Source organism: Blennius ocellaris (genome assembly GCF_963422515.1).
Source record: "Blennius ocellaris genome assembly, chromosome: 13".
NCBI classification, from domain to species: Eukaryota; Metazoa; Chordata; class Actinopteri; order Blenniiformes; family Blenniidae; genus Blennius; species Blennius ocellaris.
In genome coordinates this window covers 3,275,934-3,295,890 of record NC_137662.1, presented here as the reverse complement: position 1 = coordinate 3,295,890, position 19,957 = coordinate 3,275,934, and the positions used below count along the sequence as shown (strand labels likewise).

The window sequence follows — 19,957 nt, the reverse complement described above, 5'->3', positions numbered from 1 at the left end:
CGCTGAATACTGAACTGATCTTCACCTGCTTCTCTTTCCTGCAAACTTCAGACATGCAGTTCTGATACTGGACACATGGTTTGCTGTGTTTTCATGTTCATGGTGGAATAAACAATAATAGAAGGTTCTGATTGGCGAACTATGATAGGTCATTTATAAACACACACACACACACACACACACACACAGTTGAGATGTGTTTCACAGTGCAGTGCTGCCCTCTTCTGGACAAACTCAATGACACAGACACTGGATTCACACTAAAGTACTTCTGAACATCAGTTATCCAGCAGGAATGTGTTGGTTTTGGTAAACAGGACTGATCAATGGATTCTTTCTATAACTGCAGTCAAACAATAAATGTGAACCTTTGTGTTAAAGTGTGTGAGCAGGTCAGTCAAGACCTGTTTGATATGAAAGAAGCAGGAGTTTAATAGTGAAACATGTGATAATGATCCAGTTCTGCATCAGTTAAAATATGAATGGAAACATTTTCTGTCTTCCGTTGTTGAGGCTGAAAGAAGTGAGTGACTTGTCCTGATAGAAACGTGATGTATGGTCACTGAGGGGAAGGCAAACCTCACAGTGGAGTTGATTCACGTGTCCTGTCTTTGAGCCATGCTCCGGTAAGGGAGGAAAACAAACAAACAAACCAAGAAGTAAACAAAACTACGTTAGTTATGTTAATGTTTATTGAAAGAATGAAGTGTTTCTAATCAATGAACTAAATGAAGGTTATTTTTGACAGCACTAATGAATATGTAATGTTGTTGGCCGTTCCAAAGCTGATTGTGACGCCAGTGGAGTGTGAAAACCCTCTGGAGGCCTTCAAGGCCGTCCAGGACTCACAGTGAGGAGCCGCTGGCTTCTGCAATGTACCAAAGCAACACAAACCATCCGTCGACATCTTTATTGAAGACCATGCTTTGTGCCGAGTCAGCGATGGGCCTGCTGAAACGTGGCCAGTGGTCAGCCGGTTCTAGGAGGAGTGTGGGATGTCGTTGAGGCAGAAGTCGGGCCGCAGGCTCTGGGAGGTGCAGTCTGACGTGTTCATGTTGCAGCGGCCGCAGTGGCAGCTCAGAGCCACGGGGTAGGCCACGGTGGGGTCCGTGCCGGGGGGGCAGTCCGGGAGCTGCAAGGTCTCGTAGTACATTTCTCCGTACACGCACACGTGCTGGTACAACTTGTGGAACAACACCTTGGCCACAGGATCCTGGAAAATAGACCACAGGAGAGGAAGTCTGAAATGTCACCGGCAGACAGTATTTTAAGTAGAAACTCCTCTTTAATCTGTTACTTGTGACAAAAGTGGAACATTAAGACGATATTTTGTGCTCCTGTGATTAGGAATTTGTGGTGTAGTAGTGGTGTTGTGTTTGTGGAGAGTACACTACTCATGATACACAACTACAAATATAAGACATGAGAGCAACTTAGGTTAATATTGTATCATTCTTTCTTCATACAGATTTTGCTTTATATAAATGACACGATAAAGTTTTGAGTAAACATCAAACATCAACATATCCTTCAAAAAGTACTTTCAGTTGAATATTCCTACTTCCAGTCATTGTAGTGAAAATTGTTCATAATATTATTATATATAATATTTATTTGAAGCTCCCACAGGTGAGAGGCCAAATGTCACTCACACAGGAGACTTAATGCATCATTTCCACCCCTTTTCTGGTTTCCCTGTTCTTTCCGTGTTCCCCTCAGAGACGGTACCTTGGTGGGACAGTGGCCGCTGCAGATGGTGGTTTCCACCGAGTGGCACCGGGGGCAGCCCCTCTTCTCCAGAGACACCATGTGCTTGATGGGCTGACAGGAAGGCAGCTGGAAGGCTCCTGGGGGGAGGAGGAGCTCCACATGAGCCACAGGCTGTTTCTAATGGGAATCCCTGTTTGGCTCATTGTTCACCAGCACATCTTTATGTTTACTCTTGGATACGAGGAGAAAACAATGACACAGATATCACTCAGCGTTTTTATTAACAGGACCTCTTTTCTTGCTTTTTGTGGTTTTAACTTTTTAGACATGACTTGAGTTTTGTGAAAGGAACTTATAAATAAAAATTATTATTATTATTATTATTATTATTATTGTAGTTTTAACAGGTTTTAAAAGTTAAAACTGACTGTATTTAAGCAGATAAGTGAGTCATTTGTATTTTACTTTGGTATTTATTTGTCTGATTAGTTTTTATTTCAGTCCAAACTTCTGAAGACAGATATCTGTGCTTTTTCTTCCTCTCCTCCTCTTTTGTTTCTAATTTTAACCTCTAAGAGGACGATCAGGTCACAGTGAAGGAAGCAAAGCAGCTGATGATGAAAATTAACAACAGAACTTGCAGAAAGTGAAGAATTTAAGAAGGATCAAGTTCCATTAATGATCAAGATGAACTTCTTTTCTGACTCAAATCTACTGAAAGTTCAATCCTGGTCGTTTCTCTAAACTGTCTCTATAAGATCATGTATTTAGAGGGAAAAGGGTATTTTCATGGACACAAAATGAACGAACACAGGTTGAAAGTGTTTGTTGCACCTGATGGAGCTGAAAGCCACATGAAGGACGCGGCTCCCAGGAACAAGCCCAGCGTCACCCTGCAGACCTGCGTCGCCATCCTGCAGGAGAAAGTCTGTTGTTTCCAGTGGGAATCATACAGATGTTCACTCAGCTGGAGCTCCTCTGGCTCCAAACTCACTTGTGCAAAATGTGTCCAAAACATTGATGCAGAAAAAACGTATAAAATCCCCTCCCATTCAAGATCCAGTTGATATTCCGTCACGTCTTTCTTAGTTTTAATTCAACTAAATGTGTAGGTTGAGGGTGAAATTTCCTGGTATTGATTGATGAGGATTTACTCACTTCTCATCTACAGTCACACTCTCAAATTCACACAATAGCCTGAAATACACTTACCTCTGAGGAGTGTGAGGGTCCCTGTGTGTGTGTGTGTGTGTGTGTGTGTGTGTGTGCAGCTCGGCCCGTCTGTCCAGTTTTTATAGCGACACAGGTTTGTGGTGTTCAGGCACCATCACCCTCATATCGAATGTCATTGGTCCTCAAGCTTTGCCTGTTTTGGTTTGAAGAACGGAGCTTGAAATCTCTATTTACCGGATGGATTTTCCTGTCGGTCCGTTTTTAATCCTCTCAGGGTCGTTTGATTTAGGAAAGGAAGTGTCTGGTTTGAGGTCAATGTAGAGGAAGTTACTGCTTCAACTGGCAGATTCAGCTGGACTGGGTTTTTTTGTTGTTGTTATTTAACAGTTTCATATTTTACCGAATTGAGTTTTCAATGTGTTGGAGACGCCGTGCTTTGTCTCATGGCAACATACTGGGAAAAACATTAAAATATGTTCGTGAAGGCTGTTGGGATCCATCAGAAGTTTTCCATTTAAGTATTCATAGTCTGAAATTGTTGTTTGTCTTTTTATTTTGTTTTTATTACAAACACTGATTCAGAGCCAAAAATGCTTGTTTTGTAAGAAGCTTCAACTCCCACAATTAAAAAAAATCTTCATTTCCTTTCTGAAATTTAAAGGCAAAACAATAAAACCCACAAACCCGTGTTTATTTCCCCATGAGGAAGCCTGGCTCACACCTTTAAATCCACTTCTTTATCCTCATATTCTTATTTATTCTCAACCTTTAAATCTGTTCAGTGTCTTCATGTTGTACTCAAAGATACTTGTAACATTACATTATCAGAATTGTCAGATTAGTTTGTTCTGTAAATGATTTTTGACATCAGAATGATCTCAGTGCTTCATCATGATGAAACGTTCATGTTTACAGCAGGAGGAGAATCACTGTGACACGATGGCTTCCTGTTTGATGGTGCTCACTTTAGACTTTGATCCTTGTTTGATCCTGGAAACTCTTGAGCAAAATGACAATCATTTTCATTAAAATATGTTGAACTCAATGGCTTCTTGGTCATGTGACCAATTGGCTCCAAATCAGAGTAGGATTGTGTCATTAGTCATGATTGTTCAGACACACCTCTTTTATTTCGTTTTTAATGCTCTTTATGAAAAATATTCCAATATTTCTGAAAATTACTGTCATTTCTCTCAATGGATTCTTGGTCATGTGACCTATTGACTCCAATTCAGTGTTGGATCATATCACTACTTATGATTGATGAGACACACGTCATTTAATAAGTGTTTAATGGTTTTTATGAAAAATATTGCAATTTACATGAAAATTACTGTAATGTTGCTCAATAGCTTGCTCCAGGTCTGTATTGGATCCCATAAGTAAATACGCTGATGAAGGTACAGCTCTTTCTATGCACATTTAATGGTCTTTTTTTTTATAATATTCACATATTCAAAAAAAACAAAAAAACAACAACTTTATTTAAGCTCAATAACTCGCAGGTAACAGATTCCAAATCTGTGTTGGATCACATGTCTCCTAAATATCCACCCAGGCTGGTTAAGACAGTCTCTAGTCAGTCCATATTGGATAAACAACGTGAAAACCATATCGTTTCAAAATGTCCTTTATTTTGAAAACCGAGAGCTTGACTCCGCTCCACGACGTTACCGCAGTGCTTGAAATGTCCTGGACTAACCAGCAGGGGGCAGCAGAGTGTAAGATTTTATGTGCGATTGAGGTAAAGTCAGCTCAGTATCACGTTCTGTGTCTCCAGTTCAATCCGAGCGTTTTCCTCAATCAGCCAACATAAAAACTCTATTCATGCATCAAAGCCTGTGTGTGTTTTCATAATAACACCGTGTTATACTGCAATAAACCATTTCAAACATTTATTCAGACAAGACAGAGGCTATTTCTCTTCTGGACTGTTATTTATCAGGTTGTTTTTGTTTTTTTTGGGGAGGGGGGGGCTCATACTGGTTTCTTTAAATGATCTAAGTTAACTCTTGTTTGTTGTATATTGATTTTTTTTTTCTTAAAATCATTGCTTTAGTTACGTCCTGGCCTATTTGGCTTCGCTGTCATGGCTCGCCAAATCATAAACCAGAGCGAATGAGAACAAAATCAGTGTGAAAACCACCGTTGGAGATGAATATGAATACATACATGCATTAATCATGAAAGCACCACTCAACTTGAGTTAATCTGGATGTGTGTGTGTGTGTGTGTGTGTGTGTGTGTGTGTGGGGAGGACTCTATCATGCAGGTCTGATTTCTCCAATGTGTTGCTGAAGGGACGGCGGTAATAAGTGAACGCTATCTGCAGATAAATGCGTGGAGAGCGTCTTGGCCCGGGCTCAACTCTGTCAGGTACAACGTGTCCCTGTGCTCGTGTCGCCGCGAGACGGCGGGCCTGCCCCCCGCCCCGCGGCGCTCACCGCTCAAACATTAAGCAGACGTCTGACCCTTCACGCACTATTATTACAAATAAGACAAACCGTGCACATAAATCAATTGAGCGGAGAAGTGGCTCTGTGTGCGCCGCCTGCTTCTGCACATCATGGACACAAAGTGCCTGTGTGCTGCAGGAGAATGCAGAAAATCCGACTCCTCTTTTTGATGTCACATGCTCCGTCTGGGCCCCCTTCGACCTGCCGCATAACGTCATTTTACCCCCGGAGAATTCAAAATGAATGTCGTAACGGAGGGCGAACGGACCTGCACAGTTTGAACCAAATCAAGAAGCTTTGGGACCTGATTTGTTGTTTTTGGTTCCCATTTAGAAACAGAAAAAAACAGATGTGACTTCAATGTGCTGCAAACATCCGTCTGAAATGAGCATTTCTAATTACGAGTTTGTGGTTTAAGTCAAATTCCACATGATTGAATCCGTGCTGAGGAGCTTTCTGTGTGGCGTTTGCACGTTTGTTTGGTTTTTTTAACCCCAAAAACATGAGCCAATTATAAAGCCGGAACTCGACGGAGGATTGTAGATGTATGGAGAAAAAGTGCGACTGGGTGAATGGAGGCTGTTTAGTTTGATGCAGGATTCCCATTCTTTTCATTCCAGACCTGCAGACTGCATGGAGGGTGTCAAACATATGGCTGGCAGGCCAAATCAGGCACACTGGACAACACCATGAGTGGAATACATACAAAAGACTTTAAAAAATAATACACATTTCTTGCATTCCCAAATCCAGCTCCTCCTTGATTTCCCTCCATTTGAATGTTGGCTCATATTGGATCTCCCCTGAAAGATCCAGGATCTCCATCACAGGCCCGGTCAGCCTGACGTGTCACCACATTTGATGCAGTCCTGTTGTTTTTTTTGTCACATTGACACATACCTGGAGGTCAAAGAAGGTCAAATATAATGACATCATAATCTGTTTGATTAAATATGATCTTTTTAACTCATTATAAAAGAGGAAATTGCCACAGAATCTTAGAAAATTGAAGTCGTCAGGATAAAAAGTTAATTTATGTAAACATTTGACTTAATATGAAGACCAAGCAGAACTCTCTTATGTCTTGTAAAGTAATGATTATGTCGTTAAGATGTGTGTGTGTGTGTGTGTGTGTGTGTGTGTGTGTGTGTGTGTGTGCGTGTGTGTGTGTGTGTGTGTGTGTGTGTGTGTGTGTGTGTGTGTGTGTGTGTGTGTGTGTGTGTGTGTGTGTGTGTGTGTGTGTGCGTGTGCGTGCGTGCGTGTGTTTTAATGAACGAGCTTGTATTGACTGGCTGGATGTTGACATTTCTGCTCCTGGACTTGCAGTGAACATTTGTCTCACGTCTGCTTTTCATGCTGTCACGCATGCATTTGCAACAGTCGTGCACGTGCAGGCTGGTGGTGCAACTTTGCTGAAGGGCACCTTGGTTGACACCCCCCCCCCCCCCCCCTCTCCTCTCCTCTCCTCCTCCGAAACACCTCCCTGCATCGCCCGGTCTCTGTCACATCAGAATAATCTGACGTGTTTTGCGCATTTCCTGCAGCGGCTGCGTGATGTCCAGGGGAAGTTGCAGCTCCGGCAGCTCTGGATGAGACCAGGCCCCGGTGTGCAAACCGAGCAACAGGAGCCCCCGGTCCCACCCCCCACCATCCTTCCATCCCTCCCTCCCTCCCTCCCTCCTGTCTCCGCCCCTGCTGCGGTGCTTCCAGCCGCTGTCTGAACCCCGATGCGTCGCGACGCGCGGCGGCCGGCAGCAGCAGCAGCAGCAGCAGCAGCAGCAGCAGCTGGATGTGGAGCCTCCCTCTCTCCCTCCCTCCCCGCACACGGCGCAATGCAACACGGCCAGGCGCGTCCCGGGAAGCCCGCTAACGCAGAGAACCATGACGGGGGCGACTCACATCTGGGGGCCTTGCTGAAAGCGACTCAGCGTCTCTTTCTCAGTGCGTAAATCCGTAGGATTTTGTTTGTTGTTGTTGTTGTTTTTGTTTTCGTCCGCCACCGGTTGATCGCACTGTTTCCCGTCTCGGACCGGATCGTCTTCGCCTCCGCCGTCATGGTGGTCTTCAACGGCCAGCTGAGGATCCGGATCCGCGAGGCGGTGGACCTGAAGCCCACCGCCTGGTCCCTGCGTCACGCCGTGGGACCCAAGACGCAGACCTTCCTGCTGGACACGTACATCGCCCTGAACGTGGACGACTCGCGCGTGGGCCAGACGTCCACCAAGCAGAAGACCAACAGCCCCGCGTGGAACGACGAGTTCACCACGGAGGTGCACGACGGCCGCACGATCGAGCTGTCCGTGTTCCACGACGCGCCCATCGGCTACGACGACTTCGTGGCCAACTGCATCATCCAGTTCGAGGACATCCTGCACAACGGCAGCAGGCACTACGAGGAGTGGGTAAGACCCTCTGGTGGGGGGGGGGGGGGGGGGGGGGGGGGTCTGATGGGATCAAACACTCACAACCACCAGCTGTGTGAACAGCTTTTAGGAATCTGCTCTGAAATGAATGAAAACCCATTCGTCTGCTCGACATCAGCCTCGTTATCTCCCCTTGGTGATCAGAGATGCTTTAGATCAGTGGTTGGAGCCTCACACAGTCCAGGTTCACCTGGGAAATAGTGCCACAATGTTAAATGTTCTTTTAATAACATATCTGACGAGGAGGTGCAAACCAGCTTCAGCAGAAATGCTGGTTTTATTGTTGCTGAGAATTTAGACTTTATTTTGAACATATCTCACAATATTTTTTTGCGTTGCTCCAGCCAATCACCTCATGGTTGAATTCAAGTAAACAAACACAGAAACGTTTGGTTCATTTGTAGGAATGTGGTGTCAGACACCTTTTACATTTTGTACAGTCTTTTTATAATAATAAAAAATGCATGATGATGATGATTATTATTACAGACCGGTAAAATAGTGCTATCATACCCTTTAGATTTAATCTTTAATTATTTTTATTTGTTGCTGTGCAGAGTATACATGAAGAGAATGGCAGAAAAAACAGTAAAATGTCAACATAAAGCCAATTTTAATGAAACATTGTGGTGGAAAATACAGTGAAATGTCCAAAAATAACTGTTGCATTATGGGTGTTTTTCCAAACTCACCCTGACAGCATGCAGGATAGTTCATGGCGTCACTGATAGATCTCAGCTCGGGTCTCAGTGTTGTGTCGTCTCGCCACTCTTATGAAGTCCGTAAAAAATAAATTAATAAAATCAATGTTTTCCTTGAGATTTTTACCATTTACTTGGTGATGCTGCTGTTTATGCATACAATGATGACTCTGCTAAAAAAATGAATCCATTAATCAGAACATATTGTAAAATATCCAAACCTATTTAACTTTTTCCTCCAAAATTATGTAAAAAAAAAAACCTGAGTCTTAATGGCTGATTCTACTCATATTTTGGTGGCGTAAAGCCATAAAATATCATGTTTTCAAGGTTAGGAGACTGAAAACAAGTTCTTCAAGCGTATCGTTGATTGTGTAATATTTTAATTTCTAATAGTAGAATTTGGGAAAAACAGGTTGGGTCAGGTGCTCATATTAAAAGGATGGATTACTAATACTCAGAGTGTAACGTCTGATTTCAAAACGTTAAGTGAAATGACTATTAAAAAAAAACATGTTAGAGTGAGAGAGTCCAGACTCAAGTACTTTATTATAAAAGTTATGGAAAAGAAATGAAGAGTGGCACTGCAAGTCTGTGCAAGTTGTTTTTGAAGATAAATGACTGTGGATGATCCTCGTGCCAGAAATGAAAAGCTCCGGGACATGCTGCCTGTTCCGTTGTCTTGGATCACTTCAGTGTCTTTGACGCCAAATTAGATTGTCGTCGTCCTGCTGGCGTCCAAGAAACGAGGAAATATAAGTAGTAGAGAGACTTTAGATGTGTAATGTGGTGGCTTCTCCTGAGAGGCGTCCATCTGTCTGCTGTTGGATTTGAATATGCTTAAATAATAGTCTTTTTTTTGCCGCTGCAGTACGATAAAAGCCTCATCATGCTTTGGTGTCAGAGCCACAATGAGAACAGTGATGTTGCGGCACATGACAAATAAAATTCTCTTGTCCCCCCCCCCAAAAAAAACAAAACAAAAAAACAAATAAATTATTAATCGGATTCAGACCATGTCGTCTAAATATGACAGAAAGTCCTATGCTGGCCAGAGTAAACAAACATATGGACACTGAACACTATGATCTTTACCACAAAGCAAGACCACGAGATAACACTCAGGACACAGAGGCGTCCTTTGTATCTGCCTGTTTCTGAAGGAAATAGCAATTCATCAAGTTAACGTTGGGACTTTTCCCGTTGCCCTTCGGGATGTCGGTTCATGTCATCATGCTGATGGAGGAGTCGGAATCAAAGAACCTTTGGCTCTTTAAATTGATTTTCTACTGCAGCTTTGACACTTTGGGATCATAAAGAGTATTTATGCTGGTTCCTTCTGACCGACCTGAGAAGACTGAAGAGAAGAGCAATAAAGAAGGTCTCCCAGCAACCTCAACCCACAGCAACTTCATTGCCCCCGCCGACAAAAGTTGAGCAACTAACGAAGTTGGCCAAGGTGGTTATGTTTTTGTATGCGTGAATTTATTTATTTATTGGTTCGTATGGATGCATTTGACCATTTTTTTGCAAAAACTACTCCCCCGGATTGCATGAAATCTTCAGGGACGATTTTCCATCATCCAAGGAACAATCGATTAGGTTTGTGGGACGTTAACGACTAACCGTTTCAGAATAAATCTCCAAAAAACTGAGAAAATATTTCCCATACAAAGAGGATAAGAGACGCACCTCATGGCGGAGATCAAAGGGGATCAGCGTCTGTTGCCACGGAGACAGCGTCTGCCGCTCCCTGCTCAGTGTTTCACACAGTGATGTAGCTTCCTGAGCAAGCTAGCATCAATATGAGCTAATGGCTACCATGCTAACTCATAGCAAATGTGGCGTTGGCGAAGGTCTGCACTCTACCGAGTGTAGCTCTACTTAGAAAATGATCCAGGGTCTAACAGCTCTTTAAATATGATCAAACCTTGTCAAGAGGTTTAAAGAAGGATTTTAAATCCTATTCTAGATTCAACAGGAAGCTCAATGAAGAGACGATAATGAGGAATTACACTCGTCTTCCCGGGAAGCAACAACAGCGATGATTCATTTCTCCGAGTCTTTCAGCGCTTTTCAGTCGGTGAAAGTTTAATCTGCCGTTGCACGTTTCCTGTTCACACGTTCAGCGGACATAGAAGTTCATTATCATGCATGTGAGGTGGCGTCTGCGTCCGGAGGACCGAACCGGAGCGAGATCTCGGGACTCTGCTGCCGCATGAGCCGCTATCAGACGGATCTGCCAACAGCTGCTCGCGTGACGGCAAAAAAACCCGCAGCTGAGAGGAGTTTACTGAGGGCTGCAGGTCATTACGGCACATAACACATAAAATGAAGTGCTTGTGTGTGTGTGTGTGTGTGTGTGTGTGTGTGTCCTAGGGCAGTGCAATATATCACAAATGTATTGTAACCACAGTATCGACATGCACGGTGCACAGAAACATGATAAATGATGGTTTCATGCAAAGAAAAGAGGGATTCACAAGAAATGTGCAAAGTCACAAGAGAAGAAGGCCACTGCTCTATTAATTCCATATCTAACCATCTAACTCCAGAAAGGACAGCGTGTTTGTAGGGTTTGTGCACCGACGCTGGATCTCGTTACCTTTGGTTCGGCGGGAAGGGGGCGTGGCTCGGCCTCATGCATGATTCACGTGGACACGAGGCGGCGCGGCAAAGGAGAAAAAAAAACAAAAACGAAAAGAAAAGAAAAGCCTCTCGTTGTTGTCCGAGGCGGAGAAAGCAGACGGGTGTTTGATTGTATTATTGATGAGGCCGTCTGGTCCGTTAGAGGCGGCGCGGTGGGAGACATGAAAGAAGAGGAGGAGGAGGAGGAGGAGGAGGAGGAGGAGGAGGAGGAGGAGGAGGAGGTGGATTTGGATCAGAAAGCAGAGCCGTGGGAGTCGTGTGGCGCTCTGGCGGGAAGGTTGAGGTTGTGGTTTTATGTCGTTGATGCTCTGCTGCCGGGTGTCGGTTTGAAATGTACCGACGACTGATGTTAATATTGTTAAAATACTCGTCACTATCGCTGCAGGTTGTCTGGTCTCCGGCTGAGATGGCTACGGTGGCGCGGTTTGTTTTGTGGATGTAGGAAGAAGCGAAACAAGCGAAAACGCATCGTTTTTTTTGTTTTAGAAATGTTTTGCGTTCACATGGCAACGTTTTGAAAAAGATGTCTGTTTTACAGCGGCCCTGAAGGGCAAGCCACAACAACAAATTGAAAAACACGTGTTTTTCACATTGTTGTGTTTTTCAATTTGTGGTGTTGTGTTTTTTGTTTTGTTTTTCTTCAATTTGTTGCTGTGTTGAGTGATTTCTTGTTGTGGTTTGCACTTCAGGGCCACCGTACTGTCGTAATGGCGAAAAAACTGAAAACCATAGAGTTGGAAGGAATTTTCCGCCGAATCGGTCATTTTTGTGAAACGTCTAAATCCGCTTAAAACATTTTGGGGGAGGATGAGGGGCGACATTTTACTGCTCATCAAGGATACAGTTGGATCAGTGTCGAATCGTATGGAAACCAAATGTTCCGCTAACAACGGGAAATTAATCAATTAGCATATTGATCAGTGATTGGCAGAGAGAGAGAGAGAGAGAGGGATTCAGACCAGTGGAATGATTTTATTTCATTCCGAGCCAGAAATGTTGGCCGCGGCCTGTTTTGAGATTGTGAGCAATCTTTTCCATGGAAATAATAAAAACTTTTTTAACACGAGACGATGAAGCAGCTTGACGAAGACGTCAAGAGCAAATGTGGTTCTCGACGAGGAAACGTCAGGATTAAAACTGGGACAAAGATCGACAAGATCAGCGAGACATTTGGACAGTTTCTTAAGAAAGACTGTACGATTCAGTCCAGGGCTTATTATTATGTTTTTGTACGAAATACACCTTAAATGGCTTTGAATGGGTAGAAATTGCTGACATGACTAAGTTAGTTTGTTATTGTGGTGGCTGTCAAAATAAAAGCACCAAGTCCCAGGAGAATCGTGACACCGTAGAGGAAAACGTTGTTCTGATTGTCCATGTACTGAGCATGTGCAGAACAACGAGTTACTGTGGCCGTGGTGGCATTAACATCCCGTTTCCATGGAGACGGAGTCGTATGGCTTTCAACAAGTTGTGTTTTCGGTGGCGCTGAGCTCCATTGTTGTTGTAAACCGACTCCCAAAATGCAACAACAGCTTCCTGTTTTCACGTGAAAACGTCAGAGGTGTCTCAGTTTACTTGGAAAATAGACCATTTGAATAAAGTAAACCAAAGAACTGGAGGCGGGACAAATTGAGGAAGTGATGCACTTTTAAAAAGCAAAACCTGCGCTGGTCAAAAAAGCTATTCATGTTTTCAGAGTAGAGATTCAATTCTTCATGAAAAATAAATCCAAAACAAAGTCAAAGATCTGGTGACGTTATGGACCGTGCACATGGTGGACCATCTGGGGGAAATAAAAATATTTCTTTGATAAAAAAAATTGATTTGTCCATGAAAAACAGCACTTTATAGAATTTGTATTTAATTGTAAAATGCCCCTCCTTTTGTTTCTTGGTAATACAGGAGTGTAGGAGCGACTGGCAGGAGGATTTGAACCAATTTTATTCCCATGCAGAGAAATTTGCAAGCAAAAAACAAACAAACAAACCTGAATATTGTGTGACTTTGCTCGTATTTAATATTTACAGTACGTTGCGTCTTTTTCATTGATTTTCAAAAGCCTCAGAGCAAATGTCAGTGTGTCACCATCCCATAATAGGTTGGGTCTCAGTGTTTTGTTAAAGCGTCGGTGTCTAATCCAGCTGAATGAGTGGCTTTGGAGACGCTCCCACATGAGACAAGTCTCAACTCAACTCATGTCGTCTGCCACTGAGAGAAACGTTGTGGGAACAGAACTTCCTAACCTGAGCTGCAGACGGAGACGCTTCCGTCCCCCTGAACAACGGATCCAGACCACAAGTCTTCCTGAAGCCTCGGAGCCACACAGGGCGGCACTTTCATGGCGTTTCCTGGGTCATATTATCGAAAGTGCTTGTGTAATGAATGAATGAGAGAGAGCGAGAGAGCGAGAGAGAGAGGGGAGAGAGAGAGGGGAGAGAGAGACAGAGAGAGAGACAGAGAGAGAGAGAGAGAGAGAGAGAGAGCACCACTGAAGTTGGTGGCTGGAATCAATACGGGTTAGAAGTCACCAGTAATCACAGAGTTGATTAGCGGCAGGCTAATGTGCGGCGTTGACGTGGTCAGTAAAAGTGGATTCAGGAGAGATTGAGCGACATTTTCTCTGGATCTGTCCATTTGAGTTTCATATTCCGTCGTGCTGAGAGAGACCGGAGTTTGCATGTTCTCCCCGCGTTCTTCCCCATGGGGATTCTTTGACTCCTCGGCCTCGTTTCACACGACAAGGTTTTCAAACGAAAACCTTTCGTTCTTGTGTTTTCGTTTCTTTAAAGTGTCAGAAAATTAGAAGGATGCAGAAAGAAAACGTTGGCAGACTTGGAGCAGTGAGGAAAAAGTAGTGATGAAGACTCTCATTGATATCTGGTCTGAAGACTAAATATCGCGGTTGTTTGTAGCTACCTGTTAGCCACAAGCTAACTAGCCGAGCCATCACGGGCTAAAGCAGCAGGACTTTTGGTTCTGGACCGATCAATGAGCCGTGTTTCTTCTTCACTTCCTCTCTGGTCAGTGTTTGTTTCAGGCGACAGCGCCCCCTAACCACCACCTGTTGTAATTACATGACATTTTGCAGGTGGTTTGGTTGTTTGATTCGATCTCAATGGTAAACATGAACGCCACCAAACCAAACGAAGGCAATTCACAAATTACCAGCGATCCCCAGGTCATAATAATCTCACCAACCATACAGTGTGTTTTATATTGCTTTTCCATTCTATTTTGTATTTTACGTCTATATTACTCAATTTCTTTCTTTATTATTTATGTTTTTTGGCGTTGGCCGGGCCTCGGGGACAGAATTTTGTACTGTCGTCCTTGAATATAAATGAACGTCTTGGACAGTTTCCAGTGTCGCCTGTAATGAAAAAAGAAAATGGTTGGACCAAATTAAATGAATTGTTTTGATTAGTAACAGATAAATGAATCAAGCATTTCAAACCTAATTCATTAACTTGAGTTCTAAGAACTTGATTTACTTCAATATTGAAGCAATTCAATTAAGTTTGGTCCAAGCATTTTCTTTTTTCAGTGTACAGTGTTGAATTCTGTTTGCAGGACTTTCCTCCAACAAAGAAAAGATCATAAAAGGTCAAATGAGAAAAATCAGGCATTATATCTTTAGAGAAGAAGTCTTAACAGGGAAAAAAAGAGGATAAATCACCATTTGTCACCAATAGAATCATCTTTACTTCACAATTCGGTCCTTCTTAGTTTCTAAATCAACATTTTCCAAAGGTAAATGGAAACTGTCGCTTCTGTTTTCTTACAAAGCAATGAATCTCGATTTAAATGTAGAGAATACAACCTAGAAAACAAACCAAGCTGAGAAATGAAGGGATGAAGAGCTCATATTAATCAAATTAAACCCGTTGCTATTTGTTATTTCTGGGTTGCAGCTCTTCCTCTGCTCCGTGCGATGGCGGCGGCAGCGTCTGTTTAAAGAGGAGAGCCTCTGCAGTGGAAAGTCACCGGCACGTGACCGGGAACCGCACAGTGTGTTCGCCGCCGCGCTTCAGTATACACAATATTTTTCAGCAGAGCCGTGCCACCTGTCCGCCGCCGCAAAACAAGTCTTCCAGGAACAAGCCCTCCCCCCCCCCCTTCCACCGCGGGGGGAGGACTTACTGTTAGTCAGCACTTTGTTTTCATGTGTCTCTCGCTGTCCTGCTCTGAAACTGAAGCTGCTGGGGAAATAGTGAATAAAGTACCTGAGGTGATTTGTTTTTCAGCCACATCATGAACAAAATATCAACGTTTTCTTTCTTTCTCCTCTCTTCAGAGCATTTTTTTTTTTCAACCAAAAAAAAGTAATTTCATAAATGGGATCAAGTATCTTTGGCTTTTTTAACAGTTGAGGAGCTGCTGTCTGTCCATTTCATGTTAGAAATAAAGATGGGGCGAACAGTCACAGCCGTACATAAAGTCTGTGACTGTCGTCGTGATTCAGCTTATTTTGTCAGCGGTATAAAATACATGTTGCACTTAAAACAAGTTCCCATTGATCAATAGTCTCCATTTAACATTGTCGTGGAGATTTAAATGTTATGGAGAAAAATCCGCCTCCTGTCCTGCTGAACTTCTCTGGCGTCCGTCAGGTTGGCAGTTTGACTTGTGTTCCCTTCACAACGCTTCAAGTGAAAATGTGTCTTTGTTTCAGAAAAGTTTTCACAGTTAAGTTTTGAAAACGATGTCGGTTTAAATGGAAACTGTGTGTTAGCATGCCAGGCCACAAGTTGGTGCTGTTGCTTGTTTTCATAGTGGAACCAACAATACAGCCTAAACATTAACAATGTGAGAACACGGGCAGACAAAGAAAGTGGGATTGTTATGACGGTGACTGTCAAAATAAAACCACCAAGTCCCCGGAGAGCATGGACTGGGAGTCATGACACGCTGGAAGCCGCCATTGTTGTTATTGTCCATCTCCTGAGCATGTGCAGTTGTTCATCGCCAGAGAGCCGGAGCGTTTTCACCCTGTTTCTAGACTCGGAATGTTTTCAAAAAGTTGCGATTCCATTCTTTTTTTTTAAGTTTTACCAAAACCGAGTGTGTTTTCACGGAAACCCAAATCGGAATGTTTTCAAAAGGTTGTCGTGCGCACGAGCAGTAACAGCCTTTCAGAACTGTAGCATCCCTCCCCCTTTCCCATGGGGATGGAGCATTTTCAAAAACTTCCACCTTGGGAGCCGCCTTGAAAAAGTTTCATTTGCAGTGGCTCCGAGCACCGTTGCCGTGGAAACGGGACACCCAAGACACAAGTAAAGTTACTTGGTAACGTTGCGTAAACGAGTCCTCTCTGCGTTGAATTTGCGTCTTCCTCCCTGCACGTGTTTGAGGAATTGTTTGTTTTTGTTTTTTTTCACACCCTAAAATGAGTAAAGTGTTTAAAAGACGATCTGTTAACGGATGCAACAGCGTGAAAAGTTGCGACTGTCAGATGAAACGCGGCCGCCCTCTCTGGCGCTGCCATTCAGGAGCAGACGGCTCACTTCAACGCCCTCTTTGTGTCTGGGCCTCCCCTCCCTCGCTCGCCCTCGTTCGCCCTCGCTCGTCTGTTCAGCAGGAACTGTCAGACACACGATGTCTTTCTCTCTCTCTCTCTCTCTCTCTCTCTCTCTCTCTCTCTCTTTAATGGCGAGCTCTCACAGGGCACTTGAAATCACCGCCTTTCCTTTTTCTTTTCCCCTCTCTCTCTCTCTCTCTCTCTCTCTCTCTCTCTCTCTCTCTCTCTCTCTCTCTCTCTCTCTCTCTCTCTCTCGGCACAGTGCCACAGATCAGGCGTGTTTCTGAAGTACATTTAATTAAATAGTCGGGTTAATTTAAAGTTCTCCATTGGGAAAGTCAGAAGCACGCCACCGCGAGTCGTCACCGGCGCCGTCCGTTACAGTTTTCAAACCGCCGTATGTCGTTCTTCACGCCGGGGTTTCTTACATTCATGCTTTTTCTCGCTTATTCTGTGAGCCGGTTCATGAATATCAGCTGTCGACAGACTTTGTGTGGGCTTAGAGGAGACGTGTGATTTGTGAATATCTACCGTTCGTTTTTTGTTGTTGTTATTTTTCAGCTTCTACTTGTCTAATCTTGGTTTGAGAGTTTCGGCCAACTGAAATATCTGCTGATGCTGCGATATTTCAAGCCAGACTGGTCACGGTAATACTTGTACCTCCATTTGTCTCGGCTTCAGCTACACACACGCACACACACACACACACACACACACACACACACACACACACACACACACACACACACACAAACAATAAATCCTTTTTTCAGACACTTTTTTATTCCAAGTCTCGTTACTTTGTGATTTCAGACTCAATGTTTTCCAACTCTGTGAGATAAACCGTCTTTGTAATATTTCATTCCGAGCCGTGTTTTACTCAGGACAGGTCGTGTTCCTCCATATTGTTTCCATCTGAAATTGGGGTGAAAACAACCTACAAGCCTGCGGAGCCGCTGTCTCTCTTTGTCCTGTTGACTGAATTGACAGTTAGCATTAGCATTAGCATTATCCAAAGTGAATTCTCCATCACTGGACGAGTCCCAGAAGGAGGCTAATCCAATTACTGATCACTAGTTACTTCTTTAAAAAGTAAGTTAGTTATTTCACCGATTACTTGTGTTTAAAAGTAACTAAGTTAGATTACAAGTAACTTTTAGTTACTTTCAGCAGCTGCCACCACCCCCCATCGTCTGAACATAAAACCTGCTGATCCTGCCTCCTGCACCTTGTTTATACATATTTAACCTTTGACCTTCATTCTTTGTTGTATTTATATCTGACTCACGCTTTTATGATCACATTTTACTATTACTGATATTTATTTACCCAGAGATGTTGTTGTCATCTGTTGTTGCATTGTTTATTTATTTATTAGCACTGCCTGCTCTATGAGACGTTATTTTCCCCTCCTGGATAAATAAAGTCTGTCATTGATTGGTTGATTTAAAAAGAGGGGATTTATTGCAATGTTAAGGTTTATTGATGACGATGGTTGGTTCCAATTCTTATGTGTTCCCTGAACGCACCGTTAGAGCGAGTTGGCCTGTGATTGGCTGAGAGTGGAGAAGGGGGCGGGGCAGATGAGCTGCAGCGTCTGTTTCTATTGGGAGGAGGACGGTTCTGTTTAACAATAAAGTGGCTTTGTAAACAAGAAACTGGTCCTTCTGGACACTATGATAGTAACAGTGACTTGGACCAGTAACTTTAATCTGATTACTGGTTTAGAAATAACGTGTTTTATTACTCACTACTGAAGAAAGTGGTCATATGAGTCACGCGTCACTAATTAACATATTACCAGCATCACTGATGGTTTAATGAGAATTTCAACCTTACGTGCCTAATGTTGGTGTGAATTTCACTTTAAAGCATCAAATCGATTCCTCACGAGAATTGTCAGACGCTCAATATGATTTTGTAATGAAGAGTTATGCCTCCATCAGGCCATTACAGAAGTACTTTATTTTGCATTTAAACACTTATTTCAACCACAAGAACTGATGAGAGAGGATGAAATGTGCTCGAGAGTCGACGTGAATCTGAACGTGTCATGCACATTTGGCCAATCAGAAGAAGCCCCAGGAGCATCAGGAAAATCTGTCTGAGGCCAAAAATAGTGTCATACCGAATCAGCAGATGTGGCGTGAATTTAATGTAAAACACAAAGACAATAACATCATCTGCTAGAGTCCTTGTGTGTGTGTGTGGGGGGGGGGGGCAGTTTCTTAGCTTCATAGTCTTCATAATGTTGGTTGAAAAATGCATAAGAGGTATATCTAACTGCACAATATATCACGAATCGTTATCGCGATACCAATGAGAGTGAATGAAAAAGTTATATAATAAATCCATCCACCCATCCATCCCTCAATCCATCCCTCAATCCATCCCTCAACCCATCCATCCATCCATCCATCCAACCAATGCTAATTTAAAGTGTCACGTTTCAAAATATTAAAAAGATTCACAAATCTAGTGCAAACAACTAATCAATAGGTTTAATTTGATTGACCTGGACTGAAGCACAAAGAGAATGTTGAAGGAAGTAAAACCCAGCAAGTTCCCCTGTTTGACTCTTATTTCACAGCTGATTCTCGGAGCCGCCCCCCTGCTGCTCCAAACAGGTTGGACCGATTCTAATACGTGGAAATCAGGACTGCATGTCAGATGAAACGGAGCGCGGTGGAAGTAAATACCATGAAGCGTGTGGGATGGAAACCTTTAACCGATGTGGACTCACAGTAATCAGACGAGAGGGATATTGTTGAAGTGCCGTGGCCGCGTAGTCGTTTCTCACATGGTTTCAAGGGGAAATAAATAAATAAACAACAGTTGCAGCTTGTCTCATCAGTGGTGTCGGTGATCGGCACACAAGCACTTCAGGTAATTGTTTTTTTTCTGCTTTTTTTTAAAGCACTCATCCTCTCTGAACAGGCTCTGTGGGTGTTCAGGCCCGCGGTGTGAGCACTGCTCGTGGAACTATTGATCTGGAGCCGTGTACCAGAGAATCGGGCCACCGCTGGGTGTTGTACCGGCGGCGGCGGCGCAGGGTGACGGTGCTCGGTCACATTTGTCCTTATTGAGTGTTCCTTCCTCGAGGGGATGCGTGAGCAGATACTGGACGTGGACCGACTGTCTCCACGTTCCTCCTTTAAAGGCCTTTCTGTCAATTTGAAAGCTCAATGGACGAACAGAGACGGGAACGAGAAAACTTGAGCTACACTCGGTAGAGCGTGGACCTTCACCAACGCCACAACAGAGTTAGCATCGCTAGCATGATAGCCGTTAGCTCATATCGATGCTAACGAGCTGCGAGGATGC

At 43.5% G+C, this 19,957-nt stretch overlaps 2 protein-coding genes across 2 annotated transcripts in view; one reads left to right on the top strand and one right to left on the bottom strand.

The window, feature by feature from the left end:
* Positions 1-979: 979 nt before the first annotated feature.
* On the bottom strand, positions 980-2,623 carry lhb (luteinizing hormone subunit beta; the record flags this gene model as incomplete). Its single annotated transcript, XM_080507372.1, has 3 exons — positions 980-1,213; positions 1,729-1,847; positions 2,545-2,623. 3 exons carry the CDS (start codon positions 2,621-2,623, stop codon positions 980-982), a joined length of 432 nt encoding a protein of 143 aa, XP_080363498.1.
* Positions 2,624-7,393: 4,770 nt separating this feature from the next.
* The window catches only part of LOC308138105 (protein kinase C epsilon type-like), a gene marked incomplete at its 5' end in the record, with an annotated part of 79,945 nt that continues 67,381 nt past the window's right edge, over positions 7,394-19,957 (top strand). Inside the window, 1 exon segment of the mRNA XM_080507077.1 lies at positions 7,394-7,741. Within this exon segment, the coding sequence (XP_080363203.1) occupies positions 7,394-7,741 (348 nt within the window).